At 41.7% G+C, this 21,975-nt stretch overlaps 1 protein-coding gene, 1 long non-coding RNA gene and 1 pseudogene across 2 annotated transcripts; 2 read left to right on the top strand and 1 right to left on the bottom strand.

Moving 5' to 3' along the window:
* Window positions 1-2,788: 2,788 nt before the first annotated feature.
* Window positions 2,789-5,005, bottom strand: LOC148842175 (B3 domain-containing protein REM10-like). The gene is made up of 4 exons (XM_088959569.1): window positions 4,685-5,005; window positions 4,037-4,373; window positions 3,653-3,774; window positions 2,789-3,223 (listed from the first exon to the last, which is right to left on the bottom strand). Exons 1-4 carry the CDS (start codon window positions 4,760-4,762, stop codon window positions 2,984-2,986), a joined length of 777 nt encoding a protein of 258 aa, XP_088815695.1. The 5' UTR covers window positions 4,763-5,005; the 3' UTR covers window positions 2,789-2,983.
* Window positions 4,938-7,779, top strand: LOC148842174 (heat shock cognate 70 kDa protein-like; annotated as a pseudogene).
* A 9,483-nt stretch (window positions 7,780-17,262) lies between these two features.
* Window positions 17,263-20,431, top strand: LOC148842173 (uncharacterized). The gene is made up of 3 exons (XR_016103843.1): window positions 17,263-17,576; window positions 19,097-19,286; window positions 19,873-20,431. It is a non-coding gene; the product is annotated as an uncharacterized LOC148842173 (long non-coding RNA).
* The last annotated feature ends 1,544 nt before the right edge of the window (window positions 20,432-21,975 follow it).

The following is a 21,975-nucleotide window of genomic DNA, read 5'->3' as shown; positions in this document are numbered from 1 at the left end:
TTATGCTGTTGTGGTTCTTTATCCTCTAAATTATTTGATGTAATTCTTTTGATTCATGTACTGCTTTTCGAAAAACAAAGTGTAGGAAGAATACAACCTAGATAATCTTAGTTGAATTAGATTTTGGGAATATTGAAGTGAAGCGTATAGGTGTTTAATAAAGAAGATAATAGATAATTAGTCAACCCTTTTTTGTAGTTTGATTTTGGTGTTATCCTTCATGTTTGTCTCTAAAGCATCTTGGACATTCATGTTTTGGGCATGTTAATATGTCACGGTGACATTGTCTGAGCCAGAGTGGAAATAGCATTTCCATTTATCATTTTTCTGTCACATTGGTGTTCCTTTTGGCTTGTGACAGATTTCCAGGTTGGGATTGCAATGTTTGATCTAGGAAGGTGAATATTGCAGTCTATAAAAGACATGGAAATATTGCAGCTGTGGTAGGAATTAGGATCCTGATCTTAGCATAATGTATGGTTAGAATGGGAGCAAAGTATACCAGTTCCTGATATGTTGCTACATATTTTCTTCACGTGCATGTTGCAGTAAGTTGCATACTGTAGGAATTGGTTTATTGAGGAGCCACTATTATGGAAGGTCCAATTTCTGATGATTCCATATCTTTATTAGAAATGCTAAGTTCATAGCAGTAGGTATTGGTTTGTGCTTGGTAGAAGCAGTTGCAAGTTTTAGCTTCTATTCTACAGTTTGCAGGTAAAACAGAGTTCTCTTGGGGATTTGATAGGGGAAGGGGAATCCTTTAGAGCTTGAGATCGTATCACTCCTACAGTTCTTACTAGGTACGTAGCTTGGGTTGTCTTTTTGTTTAGACCAGTTGCTGGTGAAAAGTTGTTATGTTAGGTACGTAGCTTGGGTGAGTTGCATTGATCGCCTATGGTTTCTTAGGCATTCATTAGATAGGCTAGATATTGGGTTTCTGGAACGATCATGTCTACCTGCCGAATCTCGATTCTATTAAATGACTCGATGTTACTGTGACCAAAAAACAGACTTGTTAGTTGTGTTTATATTAAAATAAAAAATTAAAGTAAAAAAATCCATAAGTTTGCATATTTTATGGAACTTGGTAATACTTTCATGCGCTATGTATTTGGTGAATATTATTATTTCGTTTGCTAATTTGATGATCGTTGAGCGAGTGCTGCGATGACTTACTACGAGTCCGCGAATGCAGTTAATGCTTCGATTTCATTCAAATTGGTCTGATTTAGGTTTATCCCATGGCACAGTGGAGGGTGAGGAAGTGGTGCTTCTGTCATGGTATAAACCCAAGCTTCTTTGAACGGTTTTTTTGGTGATACACATGAATTCCCCGATTGTTTGAAGAACGCAGCACAGCACTTGGCCCCTAATTTGGTGGTAAGGTAACATAACAACTAAGCTACGATAGCGGGCGAGTATTAAAAATCGAAAAACCAAATCAAATCGATGAAACTGAATATAAAATTTCAGTAAACTGATGGTTATATTATCTATATTTTATAAATATATATGTATTATATATTATATTATATATATGTATATATTATGAAAATAATAAATCCAAAAAATTGATAAACCAAATCGATCGATTTCAGTTTGATTTTCGAAATATCGGTACCACCGATTCGACTTGAAAAAAAAAAGGCAGGACCGCTAGCCACCCTTCTGTTGGCAAGCCTCTTAACATTGTGGGATTCAATCGAATTTAGTGGCTTTAAAAGTGGCACGCATGCAAGAGAGATTGTCATGTGTGGCCACAGTTCCCCAGTGTACATTCTCCACATTCTAGCATTTGGGTACGTGATTTTCGCATAATTAAAATGACCTGAAAAATGCTGGTTCATGGAACTTTGTAACATGAGTGTAACAACAAAACTCCTTTGTTGGTGTGCGTTACCCTCTGTGACACCGGGTCCCACTTAAGTGACTTGAGGTCTCTCACTCGTAATACTTTTTTATTTTTCTCATGAAATTTTCAACACGTCTCCTCTCTCGCAGGTGGTTAATTAGTGAAAAGGAAGCTGGATCACCTGCCCACAAAACACGTTTCAACCATCTAACATGATCTCACCCGACATATCTCATATATAGCGAATACCCCATTTTTATGGTGACTTGCAGTCTCGCGGGTGACTGGATCTGCCCCTCACACCTGTCACCTTAGAGGCAAGGTGCCTCACACGCACATCCTACCATTTATTGAGAATATCTGTCATACTTATTAATTATTATTTATAGGAGATGTTCTGATGGATGTGCCTGCGAGCCCATTTGTGAGGAGCAGATCCTGCTTCGTCTTGTGGTGTGAGATCATGGTCTCATGACGGATTCCACTTTTATGACGAATATAGTCTCATGTTGGAACAACGAACAAAAATTCATCACTGAAATCATCCTTTTATCGAGCCCGCATCTCTTAAATGCAAAATTATATGAGACCGGAATGCTCCTCACATAGGGCGTCTCAAACGCACGTCCTACCATACATTTACTTATAAATAATTATTCATGGGAGATTGTTCCAAACACGGTGGATGTACATGTGAGGCGCCCAAATGTGAGTACATGCTGTTCGAAATTATACTTGCGCGACATAGAGATCCATACGTGTAAATTCATGGATTTTCATGGCCTATATATCCCATGTTCCCAGGCAATAGTATAACTTGGCTTGGATCGGGTTGCCCAGACCCGACCGTAGAAAAAAAAAGGTTGGAATGAAGACTTGGACAACCTAATTCAAGTATTCAACCCGAACTTCACATATTGGACCGGGTAATGTAACAGCAAAAAAAAAAAAAAAATTCAATGTGTATTAAACGCAATACAGATCATCAACAGGTACCAGAAAACTATATATAATCCTATTCCTAGCCGGTCAACCACATACACCAATGCTTTTTTCTTCTTCATAGCTCATACCACTCCAAACTCCAAACTCCAAAAGTTAATACAACAATAACTTCATGTTCAAAATTTAAAGCAAGTGGAATTCCATTACCCCAAGCTTTCCACCGGAAGTAAGCTCAAAAGCACAGACGTCGCCTTTCTTCAAGCCGTTAGTAGCTGAAAAGCGAACCCAACCGGCTCCAAAGTAAGCCCGGCCATTACTCTTTCGATTCACTTTCACCGGCCATGACCTCCCGCTTTCATCTTTGATTGTCACCTGGCTACAATTTCTTAAAGCTTTCGATCTAGCAAAAGCCAACGGAATGGCCTGCATCCAACCAATTCTAATTAAAAAACCCACAAGGGCAGTAAGCCTAATCCAAACCTTTTCTCGCCAAAAGTATAATGTGACCATGTTCGTGAGTATGCCCCACAACAATGAATAACCCCATTCATTATAGTGGTTGATTCTTTTGGCCTATGGGCCTCTCCATCTGGTGAAACTATCAATTTTCTTACTTTATCTTTCTTTGGAGTGGAATGCTGGTCAAAGTGTTTCTTAAAATGGAGCTCTCTTCTGTCAAACATAGGTTTTGAAATCCTGAACTAGAAAGTGAATACGTGATCAATAGAAAGAGCCAGATAGCTAATGGTTAGCCAATTCCCTTAGGCCTATTCATACCCTCCGCCATTAAGTTATCCATGGAGAGAGAGAGAGAGAGAGAGAGAGAGAGAGAGAGAGAGAGAGAGAACATGCCATCTGCTTCTTAAGAGAATATGGTGTGACTTTAGCCACAAAAAAGGGATGCTTTGTCGCGGAATAGGCAATTTTCTTCTGTGCTTTGGAGGAAATAGGAATTATCGTAGCCTTCTGTTTACCTGTTGAAAATGTATCGCCAATTAGAATCACCAATGGTGTTTGATGCAAAAATAAAAAACTTATTGCAAACCTAAAACATACACAATTAATTAACTAGTTGGGAATCTTGGGAGCCATTTTGGGCATCCCTCAATCCAAAGAGAGCCTGACTTAAGAACAAGACGGGGCACAAGAGATCAGTGGTGGCGCAAAAGGTCGAGGTTCTTTAATTGACGTGCAAATACATGTCAAAGGCTCTATACATATAGCTCGCAAACTTACTTTGGATATCCTTGGCAGCTTCCTCTTTCATTCTTGTTTCTTCCATCTCCTCATCAGTTTGATCTTCCTGTTTAACATGTGACAGTAGTGGGTACTCCCTCTCACACATACTAGTGTCGAACACCAAAACATCAAAGACCAACCCTCCACCATGCCTGAACACCAAGAAATCTCCTACGCGCAGATCATGGTGCCGGGCGAAATCCTCCCAACCTTGTTGAAAGCGCAGCCCATTGAGCTTAACACGCCAAGTTTCCCCAAGGCGGCTCCTCAACACCGCTTCGCCTTTTCCACACTTGTCCGCAGTTAAGTACCTGAGGAAAGCTGCCGGCATCGACTGCATGTAAACAACGTAACACTCTCATTTCAACACGGCGCTATAACTCCTATAATTCAACTACTTAAAAGACTGATAAAAGACATCCAGTCTTAGTGTCTTGACTTAATTACACATGTCTATGTATGCATGCTTATGTTAAGTGTAATCTGTGAATTCGATTTAGACGGTGGATGATAACAGGAAGAACATAGCGAGCTTGTGCTTGTGGGTATATATGCAACTATGCATATGTTAACATTGGCTGGAAGTTGACACTTACTAGACACTTAACAACTTAAATCGAGAGAGAGAGAGGGAGAGGGACTCACGATTTCTTGAGAGTGAGACAAACGGTGAATGAACTGGAAGAAATGAGGAATCCTTGGTCGAATTCGTGCTGCAGCCATACTTCTTTTTCCTATAGATAGGAATTCACCGGTTAAAACTGATTCTGGAGGAGCAATCTCTCTCTCTCTGACCGTGTCTATCAAATCGAACTACCCAGTCGTACAAACGTGAAACGGCAGTTTCTCTCCGAGTCTCGACTCTCGAGCAACGTTAGCCGTGGAGAGTGATACGGATATGGTTAGGCTCACTGTGTTTCTTAATTTAACTGAAGAAGTTATTGGACTGTACACCGAAGAAGTGATGCTTCAGCGGCAGCGGTCAGACGGAGTAAATGCGGTGACCTCTATCAATGTACAATTGTACATCGGTCATTGAAAACTCTGGATTTTTTTTTTGAATTATCCACATAATTAAATGCAACGTAACTTTAACCATTCGTAAAACGTAAGTCAATGGTGAGATTCAAATCTCAACCACACCTCTACGAATTAACAACCTAACAGGATAATTTATCAAACCACCCAAGATCATTTGCAATATGCAAGCACAAGAGTATAATTCTTCCGTCTTGTCATTCAACACTCCAATCTTTCATATTTCATTCACGTTTTATTTGCGTTTTGGGTAGGGAACGGGATCTGCTCCTCACACGGGGGCGCCTCACATGCACATCACCGTGCATGGGAAACATCTCCTTAATAATAATTCTTAAGCATGGGAGATTTTTCCAATGCATGTTACAATGTGCGTGTGAGGCGTTCTGTGTGAGGAACAGATCCGGTCTCGTTGAGTTGCAGTTTAGAAGAAACGGTGCAACACATGAGGTATAACGCTGCAACTGACCGTTTTTACTTTTGATTTACACCCGGCAACTTCAAACATTTTGTAAAGGAGTAGAATGTCGGTTGTCAATAGTGTACGTTGAGAAAGTTGGGGTATTTGAGGTGAGCTGCTCCTCACAAAGGGCGCCTCACATACACATCAGGAAACATTTTCCGTACTTGTAGGGTGAATGTGCATGTGAGGCATCCAAGTGTCAGGAGCAGATTCCGTCTCATATGAGGTGGGATGTGCTCTTAACACAAGGCACCTCACAACAACTTTACAAGCACATTTCACCGTGCATTGCAGACATTTCCATGAATAATCATATAACTACAAAAGATGTTCCCAATGTAAAATGATATGTGCCTATGACATCATTGTGAGAACCAGATTTGGTCTTGGAGTATCTATATGAGATACCTGTAAAAAAGTGATAAGCTTCAATTGAGAGCTTAGGACCCTCCAACCAAAGTAGGGAAGAGAAAAGAGAGGAGAAGAGTTCTATGGAGTGTGGGCCGGGGAGTTGCTACTGGATTGCAGAGTAAAAGTATGGTTCAAAGGATTGATACCCCTTTGTGTATCGGCAGAAGCGTATCATTACTTAAATACACACAGAAATGATTTTTTTTTTTTTTTATTTTTAGGGAGTTAAAAAAGAGAAGGTCCCGAAATACCTGTAAACAAGTGTATCAAGACCCAAAATATACGATACGATAATGCCCGATACTCTTTTTTTGAACCTTGAGTAAAAGGAGTTGGGAACGATGAAGCCCGCTAAAAGGGGGGAGGGGGGAAGCTTGATCCAAAGCAAGGATAAAAATATCACTATAACATGGAGTTTGGATTCAGTGTATCCTTAGGTTTACGGGCGTATGAACCCTCCAATAGGAGGCATTGACTCCTTTGAACTAACGTCAACAAAACAGGCGTGCGTTTGCCATTAACTAATGTTCGTCCGTTTTAACCAGACACTAAAAGACAAAAAATTGAAAAATCTCGTTTTGAATGATTTGCCTCCCGTTCTCCTATATCCGAGCCTAACCTTGGCCAATGAGAAAACCACCGAAGATTTTCCTGCGCAAACGACAGAAAATGGCGAGGAATCAATTGGCAGCCAAAATAAAAAAAAAAAATCAACCTTAACAGAACAATCTCCTTTTCCTTCTTCTCTCCTTCTCCTCCTCCTCCTTCTTCTTCTTCCACAAAATTCTTGAACATTAACATGAATGGCACAATCTCCTCAATAGGCTTATAAATTCCTCGCAACCTTTTTCACCAAACTCAGACTGAAATCAAGAACTCCAAATCGAGTTAACACAAGATTGTCAAGGCGTATCTGGGAGACAGTCAAGAACGTTGTCATCAGTGTGTCGGCTTATTTCAACGATTCACAGAGACATGCGACGAAGGATGCTGGAACCATTGCTATGCATAACGTGATGAGGATTATCAATGAGCCCACAACAGCTGCTATTGCTTATGATTTGGATAAGAAGGCTTCGAGGTCTAGTGAAAAGAACGTTCTCATCTTTGATTTGGGTGGTGGAACCTTCAATGTTTCGCTGCTAACCATCGAAGAAGGAATTTTCGATGTGAAGGCCACTGCCGGAAATACCCATATCGGGGGTGAGGACATCCACAACCGCCTTGTCAACCACTTCATTGTCGAGTTAAAGAGAAAGCACGAGAAAGACATCAGCAGCAATGCGAGGGCTTTGCGGCGGTTAAGGAAGGCCGTGAGAGGGCAAAGCGGACTTTGTCTTCCACCACACAAACGACCATTGAAATCGATTCTCTACGAAGGTATCAAGATTGATAAGACTCTGGTCAATGACATCGTCCTTGTTGGTGGGTCGACCAGGAATCCTAAGGTGCAACAGCTGTTGCAAGATTTCTTCAATGGCAAAGAATTCTGCAAGAGTATCAATCTAGATGAGGCTGCGACATATGGAGCTGCCATCCAAGTTGCAATTCTTAGTGGTTAAGGCGACCAAAAGGTCCAAGACCTACTGCTGCTCGATGTCGGTCCTCTCAGCCTCGGTATCGAGACTGTCGAAGGTGTGATCACCATTTTGATTCCCAGAAACAAACCATTCCAGCCAAGGAGCAGATATTCTCGACCTATGCCAACAACTAGCCCGAAGTCCTAATTCAGGTCTACAATGGTGAGTGCCTAATGACGAAGGACAACAACCTCCTCGACAAATTCGAGCTAAAAAGAATCCCCCGACTCCAAGTGGCATTCCACTGATTGAATTTCGAATGAAATTCTAAATTTTAAAACGAGATTTTTCATTTTTTTTTGTCTTTAGTGTCCGATTCAACCGGACAGATAGAAATTAATGGCAAACGCCCATTATATTGAAGTTAGTTCAAAAGAGTTCACATGCGCGCCTCCTATTAGAAGGTTCACGCGCCCCGTGAACCTAAGGGTCCACCCGGACTCTATAACATGGAGCATATTGTATTCATATCGATAATACCTAAATAGTAAATCTGCTTGCATAAATAAGCATATACATCTTTTAAAAAGTTCTATACCTTGGGAGATTGGATCCCATTCTAATAATCCTTATAAAACATTGGGTATCAAGCGTAACGACATTTGGAGGATTTTGAGTTGTATTGGGGAGAATGTGTTGTTGAGTTGCTCCTACTAAGCACTAGGGATTTTCTACCCACAAAAACTTCTCCCCCACATTCCTGCCCACAAGACCTATGGCTATGTTTAGTTTGAAGGAAAATGTAGGGAAAGTTAGGCAAACCTTTACAACTCTTGTATTGGTTTTCCTGTCATTCCCTTCCTTTTCCTACCTTTCCCTTCAAACCAAATATAGCCTATAGCACCATGTATTGGGAACATCTTTCCATGAATAACTAGGAGATGTTCCCAATATATGTCTGTAGTATTCTATTAGTAGGGATGTGGAAAGAGTTTGCGATTAAAAAATCTAAGTTCCCTGAGACCTAAGTGTTTATGGGCTCGGATCAGGCTTGACTTTTGCCAAATTTTGAATGGACTTGGCCTTATGTTCTAGCCCAACATAGTGTAAAGTTGGGACCGAAGCCCGCCCGTGAACAGGTCAATCAACCACCCTTCTATGAATGCATATCCCTCCAAGGTATCATAGAAACCATGCATGATTTGAGGAATTGGGATCTACTCCTCACACAACGCTCCTCACAGCCACATCTCGTCATGTATTGGGAATATCTCTCATGAATATAATAACATACAAGTACGGGAGATGTTCCTATTGTGTGGCCGGTATATGAGGTCAGTGTGAGGAGCGCTATGTGAGGAGTAGATCTGGACTCTGATTTGAGAATGCTCTTGTCACAAATATGCCTTGGATAATTGTGCCAGCTCAACATAGGTGGTTGCAAAAGTGACATGAAGAAACTTGACATGTCTTTCCCTAGCCCCTATGCATCATCCTACCACGTGTCATCCCCTTTTGCCTTTGCTTCACGCATTAGGGAGTCCAGATTTGCTCCTTACCGAGTGCTCCTCACATTGACTTCACATCATATTCTAGCCACACATTTGGAACATCTCTTCTTCTTATTTTTTTTTTATGGGAGATGTTCCTAATACACGGTAGGATGTGGCTGTGAGGTCGGTGTGAGGAGCATATCCCAATTCCTCATTAGTCATTATGGTGTTCATAAAGTTTTGCTTCACAAACATTTAAGAGTTAGGATGATTGCTTCATAGAGTTTGGATCTGCTCCTCACAGAGTGTGCCTCAGCCCATTTCAGCCATATGAAGATGCTCCATATGCAAGGTTGGGATCACCTACCAACAAAACAAGTTCCAACACCCTACCAACTTGATTTGATACTACACATCTCGATATAAAACTGAGCCCACCATAAGAGTGGGACCCGCCATATATGAGATGCGTGGTGCATATGTTGTTGGTAGGGTGTTGGAACGCATCTTGTTTTCAAGTATGGAGATGCTCCATATACAAAGTTGGGATCACCTGCCAATAAAACAAGTCCCAACACCCTACCAACTTGATCTGATACTGCACATCTCAATATAAAACTAGGGCCCACCATAAAAGTGGGACCCGTCATATATGAGATGTGTGGTGCATATATTGTTGGTAGGGTCTTGGAATGCATCTTGTTTGCAGGTGATCCAGACTCCATATTGCACGACAGCACAGATAAACATGCTGTGAGGTCGGTATGAGACACACTCAGTGAGGAACAGATTCGAAATCTGCTTTACAAGTCTTTGACGACTCATGTCAACATTTTCCAAGACACTTTTATCAATCAACCAATGGTTATTAGGTATTTCATGCCATAATAGATCAAGGGTTAAAGTTAATTATCTCTTTTTTGCTGATGATATATTAATTTTTGAAGAGTGCATTTTTAAAAATATAAATACAAACGTGTATAATATAAATATAAGTTTAGTAATACAAATTACGAGGTTTTACACTACACATTTCTATTTGTACTCCTTCCAAACCGAGCCTTAAAAAAATTAAATGTACAATTGACCTACTATAAAAGATATATTTCACATTAGTTTTCTATCTTGTGTTCAACCAATTTGGTATGGCTCATGATTACAATTTCGCCCTACATACTATGGCTATACCGACATTGCTGAGTTTATTTCTTTATGGTGGCAATTGGATCAAGATAGTAGGTGTGAGGAAGACGGATGGTTGTTGAGAGCTGGTCTTATCATTCAACAGATTTGGTTTGCACAGAATGAATGCATATTCCAAGGATCTGTCTTTGACCTTATGCAGATAATCCTCAAAGTGCATGCACAGTTGCATCATCTCCTTACCTTAACGGCTTGACAAGCCGACATTACGGCTACTGATCTTCCTCATCAACAACTGTCAGTTTTTTTGGCAAGCACCTCCACAGGCAAGATTAAGGGTCCATTTGGTTCACAGTTGGAGTTAGAATTGGAATAGAACTTTGTTAAAACTGGAATTGGAATAGTCTATCTCCATAATCTGTTTGGCTGAGAAATGAGAATTGGAATCAGTTGGAATGTGATGTCATTCCCAATGAAGGGGGGAGGGAATGGCCATTCAATTAAGAATGGGAATAGAATTCCAATTCTTCCCAACCAAATAGTTGGAACTGAAATGGTTCATTCGGACTCCAATTTCACACCCCTATTCCCACAAACTAAATGGGCTCTAAAGTAAATGTTGATGTTGGACAAGGTCGTGCTCCCACTAATCTTGTAGATAGGGACAGATGAAGGAAGATTTGGCCCGACCTCACAGTTATGCGACACGTGGCAAAAGCAACACCTCAGCACAAAAGCAAGCCTAAGGCGTTTTCACCAAGGGGAGAAACCAGTGGACCGAACTCCCTACTAGGGGCCCGAATTCACCCTTGGCCCCAAACCGGAAAGTAATCCAAACTGGCCTGCCTTGCAATAGTTCGGGACATACCTCGTCAAGCTGACTTGCCTTGCAACAGTTCGGGACATACCTCGTCCAACTGACCTACCGTGTAACAGCTCGGGATACACCTCGCCGAACTGGCCTGCCCTATACTTACCTCCGAACTCAAAACTTTGCCTCGCTCACCACTCCACATCACCTTCAAAGCACCAAAACCAAACAAATCGTACTATGCCTGACACTGAGGAAGTCCGTTCCCGAGGGCGCCGCACCTGACTGACTTGGGATCTGATGCTTGACGACCGCACTCTAAACGGCCACCTGCCACCGCCACCTGACACCGCCACCTCCAGTTAGAGAGACGGTTAGACAGTGACGGTTCTGTCCCAGCAGAAAGAACGACGGTCGAATTGACAGACGTAAGGGTAATCATACCCGACCTGACAAAGGCCTCGGAGCGAGTGCGCGAAGTGATTATAAGAGCCCCCTGCCCCCAACAAACAAGGTTTTTTAACCTTGCGCTATCTGGTTAACACTTTGCCTTTGAGAGATTACTGACTTGAGCTTCGGAGTTATCACACCGGGTTCCCCCCGGAGTTCCCTCATCTTTCCCGTTTTAGGCTCCCCGACGCTCTAGCTCAGAGGCGAGTTCGTTGATAGACGAACGGTTATACCGACGGTCCTACACGCTCCCCTACTTGTGTTGCCTGTGACCTGCTGAAGCCGAGTTCATAATCCACGACACTCATGAAGGCCTGTGCGGCAGACACTTGGGGGGCAGAGCACTCACCCAAAAAGCACTTCGACAAGGATACTACTGGCCAACGATGAAGGCAGAAGCTGTCGAGCTCGTCAGAAAATGCGACAAATGTCAGAAACACGCCAATATCCACCATCAGCCTGCTTTCGACCTCAAATACCTCGCCAACCCGTAGCCCTTTGCACAATGGGGCATCGACCTCCTGGGGCCATTCCCGCCAACAACAGGTGGAAGAAAATTCCTAGTTGTTGCAGTAGATTACTTCACGAAGTGGACAGAAGCCGAAACTCTGGCAACTGTTACGGCCCGAAACATACAGAACTTCTTTTGGAAGAACATAATATGTCGTTTCGGGTTACCTCGGATACTAATTTCCGACAACGGCAAGCAGTTCGAGGATATCAAGTTCCAAGAGTGGTGCCAGAACATGGGGATTCGGCAAAACTTCACATCAGTCGCACACCCGCAGGCAAATGGTCAGATGGAAGTAATGAACAGAGCCATCCTACGCGAACTGAAAGCACGTCTGGATCGTGCTAAGGGACTGTGGGCCGAAGAGCTACCAAGTGTCTTGTGGGCTCACCGAACTACAGAAAAAACCGTCATGGGAAAAACCCCCTTCAACCTCACCTACGGCACTAAAGCAGTGATCCCGGCGAAAATCGAAGTACCAACATTGCGACTAGAAACATACGACGATCGGACAAATGGAGATGAGTTTCGTACCAACCTTGACCTACTGGACGAGGTAAGGGACCTCGCGCACATCCGGACAGCGGCCTACCAGCAGTAGGTAGCTCGCTACTACAATGCCAGAGTAAAGCAACAAAGCTTCCGAGTCGGCGACTTGGTCCTTCGTAAGATTATGGTGCCCGAACCCGGCGTGGGCAAACTTGGACCAAACTGGGAAGGGCCCTATAAAGTAAAGAGAGCGCTCAATGGGCATACTAGCTCGAAACCTTGGAAGGTAAACTAGTACCTCGAGCATGGAACATCATGAACTTAAGGCGATACTACCTATAAACCGCCAAGCGAAGTGGACGAAATCGCTATAAGGTCCTATGGGCCACGATGCAGAGCCAAGAGGAACCTCGGCGTAAACAAACAAAGAAAAGTCGGGCATATTATCAGCTCGGCAAAAAATCAGTTTGCTACAAAAGCCTTCGCGGAAAAATAGGTCGCGGAAGTACAATAACCCGAACAAGAAAGTGGCATATTATCAGGTCAACAAAAAATCAGTTCACTGCAAAAGCCTTCGCGGCAAAACAGGTCGCGGAAGTACAATAACCCGGACAAGAAAGTGGCATATTACCAGTTCGACAAAGAATCAGTTTGGGAAAAAGGAATACAGGCAAAAAGATTTATCTATTCTGTTGCAATAAACAGGAGTACATTGGCCATCAGAAGGCACTTCAAAAAAAAAAAGATTATCTTTACATGCCCGGAACTACTTCTTCACCATCAGAAAGCACTTCATCAACACCCGAAGGCCCTACCTCTCCTTCAGAGTCCGGCTCGCCATCGGCAGCATTGGCCATCTCCTGAGTTATACGCGAAGTGGATATGGCACTAACATCGAGGTCGAGGTACGTGTTCCGGATCATCCACCGGCTCAGTTTGAACCCCCTTCTATAAGAATCCACCATCAGATCGTCAAAACGTGGAGAGGCAATATAGTCTTCAATAGCCTTCTTCTTGGAGTCTTCAATGCCTTGGGAAAAAATTTGTGTCTTCTCCCTGATGTCCTCCTGAAGATATTCGACTTGATGTTGCAAGTCCAACTTCAAATCCTCCATGTGTTTGATGACTACCCCCATGGCCTCGGCATCATGCTGAGACATTGCCTGCCTGGCCATGGCAACGCGAACAGCTTCTTCGACAGCATAAGCGGCCGCCTCAACGGCTCGGGTATTCGCCTCGGCGGCACGGAAAGCCTCTTCAGCAGCATGGGTGGCAGCCTCAGCAGCTCGCGCCTATCGCGAGCTCCTCTCCACTTGGGCCGCTAAGGCGTGAATTGAAGAATTCACCTACCAAAAGAAACAAGTGAGCAACAGTAGCAAAAGCGATAGAAAATAAAGGCAGACGAAATCTGACTTACCACCGTAGCGTGTGTTACTACCTAATTCAAAGGAAGATCGGTCAACGCCGCGATCTCCTCGGGGAAAGTAGCCTCCCTACTCTTCTGAAGAGCATAGTACGGCGCCAACACGCTCCTGAACTACCCTTGAGCTCCCGAGCCCGAGGGCCCAGCTCGCGTACGAGTGGACCCAGAGTGAGCATGAGCACTGGAGTATACAGGAGCACCCGTATGAGTGGTCTCAGTGTAAGGCGCCTCGGTAGTTTCATACATCGGCAGATCCTCCGGTGTGTGGCCTGGAACTTGAGGCTCCTCATCCGGGGGCAGCTCGGTAGGAATTCGCTTGGCTACCCGCTTCCTCCTCTTCATGCCCTGGAACAGGCGCCCCCCACGAGTTCTCTCCGTATCCATCACAACTGTAGAAACGAGTTCGACATCAGAAAAAATGAAGGAAAAAAGCAAGCAAGAAATCGCAGAACTAGAAACCTACCCGAACTCAGGCCGGCCGCAATAAGATTGGCCTCCGTCAAGTACTCATGACACTTTAAACCTTGTCGTGCCCATTGCCGGAGGCCCTTCACCGTCTCTTTGTCGAGAGTGACACCAGAATCAGGAGTGGCCTCACCCCACTCGGTCTGAAAGGGTCATCCTTGCGTACTTCGCACGCCGAAATAGTCCCGCTTCCATGCCGGGACCTTATTAGGAAGACTATGCAGAAGCTTAAAGCCCGGGTGAGGAGAAAGGTAATACGCTCATCTTCCCCCAGGAAGAGAACCCGTTTGTCTCTTAAGCATCAAAATGGAGGAGAATATCTCCAAGTCTAAAGGGAAATTCTGCTCGCAGAAAAGGGAGACTGTCCCCACTAGGTTCCGAATAGAGTTCGGGTGAAGCTTGCCAATGGTAATGCCAAAGTGGTTTATGACTTCGACTAAAAGGGGGTGGAAAGGCAGTCGCAGCCCCGCGGCGAGCTGCTCTCGAAAAATTACGATCTCGTCAGGACCGTGTTCCCAAGGAAAACTACCCGAGGGAATGAAATATATTTACCCCCCAGGCAAATTGTAAGACATGAGTATAGATTGGAGCCCCTCGGGCGTCATGGTTGAGGGACCAAACCTATCTAGCAACCGACCTCGGCAAGAGGTAGACACCAAACTGCTCGAAGCGGCTCAGCCTACGGGTTCATAGTCATCCTCAAGTTCCACCTCGGGATCACTAAGGCAGTCGGGGGATACGGCTCAGTTTGAAGAACATACATCAGTCCTACTTGAAGAGTCGTCTGAGCTATCAAAGCTAGACATCGAGGAAAATAGTTGGATTCAGGAAGGTACTCACTGGAAGAAAGTTTTGAAGGCTCTGGAGACGGGAACAAGCCAAAAAACCTTGGAGGCTAAGTAAGCAGCCTAGACATGAGTTGAAAAAACTTGGACGCAAGCTGAAAAAGTTGGACGCGAGCTCAATAGGCAAACCGCAGAAGTGACAAATCGGCTGGGGTCCCCCACTATTTATAGCTACAGTAACCAAGAACCGACCGTGTAGATCAAAGACGATCCAGCGGCCCACATTCACGCTGACAGCACGTCCCCTGAGGTCGAGACTTGATTGGCGCACGTCTTTCCGAAAAGAGCGAAACGTCAGCGCACGTCTTTTGAAACTGATGTCGCGTCGGTGCACGTCTCTTCAGAACGGCAGAGGCGCGCTTTTTTCAAATTTAAGTGACCCGCTGTCACGTCCCAACGGCGCAAATTTTTGAAATTTAAAACACGCGCTGTCACGACCATCAACATTTATGTGCAGTAGGCACGTTTCCCGCCTTCTCGGAACCGAAAGAACCCTGGCAAAGGCAACTCGCGCAGTCAAGATTCGAAGGACGGGACAAATCCACTTACCACCTCGCAAAACTCCCCGTACCAGGGCAAGACCCTTGGTGCGAGGAGTGGGGGGCAATTGATGAAGGAAGATTTGGCCCGACCTCACAGTTATGCGACATGTGGCAAAAGCAACAGCTCAGCACAAAAGCAAGCCTAAGGTGTTTTCACCAAGGGGAGAAACTAGCGGACCGAACTCCTTACTAGGGGCCCAAACTCACCCTTGGCCCCAAATCGGAAAGTAATCCAAACTAGCCTGCCTTGCAACAGTTCGGGACATACCTCGCCGAACTGACCTACCGTGTAACAGCTCGGGATACACCTCGCCGAACTGGCCTGCCTTGTAACAGCTCGGGATACCCCTCGCCGAACTGACCTACCCTATACATACTTCCGAACTCAAGACTTCGCCTCGCTCACCACTCCACATCACCTTCAGGGCACCAAAACCAAACAAACCGTACTATGCTTGACACTGAGGAAGTCCGTTCCCGAGGGCGCCACACCTGATTGACTTGGGATCTGACGCTTGACGGTCACACTCTAAACGGCCACCTACCACCGCCACCTGACACTGCCATCTCCAGTTAGAGAGATGGTTAGACAGTGACGGTTCTGTCCCACTAGAAAGGACGACGACCAAATTGACAGACGTAAGGGTAATCATACCCGACCTGACAAGGGCCTCGGAGCGAGTGCGCGAAGTGATTATAAGAGCCCTTGCCCCCAACAAACAAGGTATGTGAACTTTGCACTATGTGGTCTACACTTTGCCTTTGAGAGATTACTGACTTTAGCTTCGGAGTTATCACACCGGGTTCCACCCGGAGTTCCCTCATCTTTCCTATTTCAAGCTCCCCGACGCTCTAGCTCAGAGGCGAGTTCGTTGACAGCTAAGACCGGCCGGATCGCGCTCCATCAGGGACTATTATGACTACCTTCTATTTACAAGATTGGATCCTTATCATCTATGTGATATGCAAATGGCTAAAACACAAATGGTAAGACTTATGCTTTCTTCTAAAGAATCTCCTTTGCTATTGCCATGCAATTCTCTTATGTATGTTTGAAGGTGTGCTCTCATAATTGTTCAATATTTGTCAATAAACTCAAATCCATCCTATACATTGTTTTAAAAGGCTTAAGCCTTGAGGCATGAGCCATATGTCTTGAGGTGAGACGTACAAATTTACTTCAAAGCTTAAACCCCATAACTTTGATGTGGGGTTTGTTAAAATGAGGCATAAGCCTCAATGTGTGAGGCATAGCTTGAGCCATAAACCTCAACTATTAATGATTATTTAATGATTTAATGCAATATGTGTGTGTTATAATTCAAAATATAAAATGAGCACTTCAATAATTATAGGCCAAATAAAAAGAGTAAAACTGAAAAACTAATAGGGCAAATCAATTTCTACTAGTTTCTCTTAAGGTTTTAGGAGAGTTCAATGCAAAAAAAAGGCCAATCAAGTTCATAGTTTCTCTTGGATAAATCAAGTAGGATTTATTTTTTTATTATCCTTAATTTAATATCCCAAGTTTATTATTTTTTTATTTCTTTTTTTAATGCATTTATTTTCTTTTATTAAATTTTTGCATAAATCAAATCAACTAAGAGTCTGTTTGGTTCGGGGGAATAGGACCCTGGAATCGGAATCGGAATGGGTCATTCCGTTTTCGAATGTTTGGTCGACCGCATTCTAGGCGGAATGGGAATCCCTCGTATGGGGGAATGGCCATTCCCGACCCCGGGAATGTGATTCCCATTCCTGTTTTTGGACAAAAATGCCCTCCTCATTTTCGATCTAGGCGAAGAGACGAAACAGGAGATTGGAGATTGGAGTTTCCCCATTTTCAATCCAGTCGAAGAGGAAAGAGAGATTGCTAGAACTCCAAACCTTCTTCCATCGCCGAACAGAGAGCCGAACCATTTCGTTTTAATTGGTATGTAAACCGACATTCTACTTTACTTGGTGATGATTGTAGATCTTATTGTCGGAACACCTATGCGAAACTTCGCTTCATTCTTGTGATTTGTTTATTCATATTGATCTCCTCAATTGTTTCACTTGGTTTTAATTCGTTTTCTTGCTTCACGTTCAAATATAATTCTGATTGGATTTTCTCTTTTGCTGGAATTTGATCCATTTCGTTTTTTTTTCGATATGCATTTAACTGTTATTTAATCCAGTCTCCTTACGGAGCTAATTTTGTAGTAATTTTTTTTGTCAGCTATCTGTTTTTTTTTTTTTGTATTACATTCTCTCTATTTTGGAGTTTCTTCATTCTTCCTTTTAATACCCAAAAAGAAAAGACTCTCTCTCTCTCTCTCTCTCTCTCTCTCTCTCTCTCTCTCTTCTGTTATTCATAAAATCTCAGATGGAACAGGAAGATTGTTCGTAATTTAATTGTTTCCTCTACTATAGCTGCTCATGCATTGAAACCGACATGGGTGATTGATTTTCCATCAACTCAATGATGATTTTCCATAAGATCAGCGAGTGTGATCTTCCCACAATTGCCTGTGTCTAGCCCGTCAAACTGGTTGCAGATTTGCAGGATATCTTTCTCTGCTATTTTCCCCATTTCCTTAAGCTTGTAGATAACGTACTCAAATTTGCCGGATGTACACAAGAAAGAATAGAGTACAGAGTTAGAAGGGATAAGAAACCAAAATGTAAGAAAGAAATGGTCCTTGGTCAAAGCAAAATGGATGCAACAACCAAAGAAAATAGCTTGCTCTCTCTCTCCTGGTCGAAGTCAGAAAGCAATAGTTTTCAAAATACATGCAAGAGAACCCATCTGAATGAAGATCATGTTCTTCCATTCCTATCTTTATTTTTTCTGTTTCTAATCAGCTATAGACTAGATGGTAAGTTTCAGAGATTTCATACGGTTTGGATGATACAAGGATTGCACTTGTAGAATCAACAAACCACAAATATTCTTGTAGTTTATATTGGAAGACTATGTCCATTGTATTTACATCTATATTTGGCAGAAACTATCTCAATGGTCTCACTATTGCTCATAATATGCTGTTACATTCAAAATATATATTTTTTTTGAAAAACTGTGACTTAATAAACACCACACATTGGTAAGTTTGCTTTGGAGTTCAGGTATTTCTTTGGTGGTGTACTACTGTAGCTCATTATTTTTATAATGGACACTAGTATGTCAAGCTAGAATATGTGCCATTACTAAATATTTTGAATCTGTCATTTGAAGTGCGGATAGGATACCTTGGATTATTCCTTTTAGTTGAATAGTCATGTTTTAATATTCCCTTCTAATGGAACAAGAAATAATGATCTTGAGTACACATTTTACAATTGTGCTTCATTTCAGTTATTTCATCATAAAATGGTATGCCTATCAACATATTGCAATTTAGTGATGTAGTTAATTTATTTCCTCAAATTGCTTATTAAAATTCTGCAAACATAATTGTTGATTCTCAGCCTCTGAAGCGGAAGAGTGGAACAGAAGATTGTGAAGGCTTCCATGTGTGGACTACCAGTCCTGTATACACTAAAGTGGTTAACAGCCCCCTTCGTACACCAATATCAGGAAAAGGGGGCAGGGTATACAGCAAGTCAAAGGTTCCAAAGCATAGCAAATCAGGGCCTCAAACCCCTGTGCCAAATGCAGGTGAGAAGTGTCTCTACAATGGTTTCTCTTTTGGCATTAATTCTCACCGTGGTTTCTCTTTTGGCATTAAGTTGATTCAGTCCATCCTATGGTACTTTGGATTGCTCAAAGAAAATTGAAATCGAATGATGTTTTAATTTCTCACCTTTCAAAACCTCCTTGTCAAATAAAGCACTAAACTGGATGTGCATGTTTCTAACACTTTTTTCCCACTATATCTTTGGTTGGTATTTGAGATATTGTTGCTGTAGACATTACCGATGAATTATATGATCAAGTTTCTTGCTAGTAGCCTCAAGATACTTAAAGAATTAACTCAAATATAACTAATAAACTAATATTGTCATTAGGTGCTAGCAACAAGTAGGGAAATGGCAAAATGTTGCAACCAGTGTTATCATCTGTCATAACTAAATAGCTAATAAACATAGCTGAGTGTTATATAGTTCAATGATGACTAACTATTTCTTACTTTTATTTTCACCTGTGCATTTGTGAATTTTATTTGGATATGGAACATGATTTACATCTTTCTTTATATGTGCTTGATTTCAATAATGGTTTTGATGCCATAATATTGGTCCAGATGATTAACTCATTGAACAGAGGGTTGGTCTTAGAATGATGTTTAATTTAAAGCAAATATTTTTCTTATGCGGGAATATGTTGATGCTAAGATAAGTTCAATTGAGAGGAAGCCCCATGACTGGTTGTGCATGCCAGTTTTATGTAATATGCTATAGAGCCCAAGAACCTCACAGCATGCTGAAGATGACACTTGGGGAAGAAACCAGAGAAGTAAAACTTGAAAATATTGGTATCTTACAAAAACTTCAGAGAAAACCTTCAGAAGATGTCTACTATCGTTGGAGCTATTCTGAAGACTGCTCCTTCACGCGCAGAGCTATACTACATTGCGGTCAGTTCTCTTCTGATATATCATGGCTACTGGTTGCATCCATTTGGAAAGAAATTGGATTTGATGTCAAAACAGTGCAAAATAAAATGGTCTATCAACTTCTTGATAGTGATCATGACATGTGTCCTCCAAGTTACTTGAACAATGTAAAGACTATAAACTTCCAAATAGATAATGAAGTTATGGAACCCAGTAATATGAACTTTTCCCCTGTGGTTCCTGTAAATACATTTGTTTTAAATGATCCTAAGGATGTGGATCTTGTTCATGATATGAAAGAAGATAAGCATTTTCTCCATATATGCACTTGGTATCAGGTTGCCAATGTGTGTATATGTTGAAAATATATAATTAGTGGATGTTTTTGAGGTTCTTTTAACAAGGCAGAATTAGAAATTGTGGCTGATTCTGATTCCACCTTCTAGTTGAACCAAACAGCAGGAATTGGAATCCGATTCCTGACTGAACCAAACAGATGCCAGGAATAGATGATTTCGATTCCGATTCCTGGGGATTCCGATTCTGATTCTGATTCTGGTGTTATCCGCGAACCAAACGCACCCTAAGTTCTTTCCTTTCATCTAAATTATTAGATGACCATAAATCTAATATCAATTATATGAATGATTCTTCATATGTTTCCTTTTTTTCTTGGTCATTTGAATGATTTGAAAACTTTGAATTTTGAAACATGAAATGTAAAACATTTATAATTGTTAGTTGATGAGTAATTATTTTATTTAACTCTCGAGCTATGAATCATTGCTTATAAACTACTATTTTATAGTTATTTGTTTATTCTATTGTTCTAACTTGCTATGTTATATATGTATTTTTTTATCACTTATAAATATTAATTAATTTTTTTCTTAATTTTTGTGATTTACGCCTCATCTTTCCGGGCCATTATGCTTCAACTACACCTTCATGGAAACTACATAATATGTTAATCAATTGTAAAAACTTATTTCCCTCTTACTCGGTTCAGTGTACCAACATTGTTGCTTACTCGATATCCGACGGATATTGAAAATTAATATTCAAATATTTGGCTCGATTAAATATTCAAATATTCAATTTGATTTGAATTCAACCAATTAATTATTTTAGGCAATCAATAATGATATAAAATAAATATTTTATTTATATAAATATATAAATTATTTATATGATTTAATTATTATATATAAGTTATATAAAACATTAAATATTTTATATATTATATATAAGAATCAAATAATTGATCAAATTTGGATATTTATCAAATCAAATCAGGCCATATCCGAATTCAAATCCGATCAGCTATTCAATTTCAATATGAACAGGATATCCGAATTCGACTGATTAGATATTCAAAGTATCTGAAATCAAATCGATTATATTGAATCTTGAATTCGAAATTGGATTTTTCAAATCGATTGACACCCCTATTTGTAACTTTGAACCCAGTTTGTTGAATGAAACGACTGCCTATGGGTTTGTTTTTCTCAAAAAAAAAAAAAAAAAAGAGAGATACGTATTCAATCCTACATGTTGAATTTTACTAGTTGGAACAAATCCCTTTCGTGATGCTTAAGTAACAAAGAGAACCAAAAAACCAACAAAACCATCACAGCCCTCATTACTCGTGTCGAGCATTACTCGAATCAAAAGAATAACCCCGTAAGGAAAATCTCAAACAATTGTGGAGGCTCAAAAAAAGAATGGTATGAATGTAGAGTATTAGAGTTCCCCAATTCTGGGGAAGAAGAGAATGTAGATACTTTTATC

This window comes from Nelumbo lutea, chromosome 8 (assembly GCF_056320005.1).
Source record: "Nelumbo lutea isolate HS-2025 chromosome 8, American lotus-T2T, whole genome shotgun sequence".
In the NCBI taxonomy this organism is placed as follows: Eukaryota; Viridiplantae; Streptophyta; class Magnoliopsida; order Proteales; family Nelumbonaceae; genus Nelumbo; species Nelumbo lutea.
This window is presented reverse-complemented; position numbering and strand designations above follow the sequence as displayed.

Bases quoted from the DNA above. Each gene is read 5' to 3' on its own strand.
- LOC148842175 (XM_088959569.1), bottom strand. From the start codon at position 4,762: ATGGCTGCAGCACGAATTCGACCAAGGATTCCTCATTTCTTCCAGTTC. The intron at 4,374-4,684 runs GTGAGTCCCTCT...GTTTACATGCAG, and splicing joins TGTCTCACTCTCAAGAAATC to TCGATGCCGGCAGCTTTCCT. The intron at 3,224-3,652 runs GCATGTTCTCTC...GGTTGGATGCAG, and splicing joins ATTCTCTTAAGAAGCAGATG to GCCATTCCGTTGGCTTTTGC.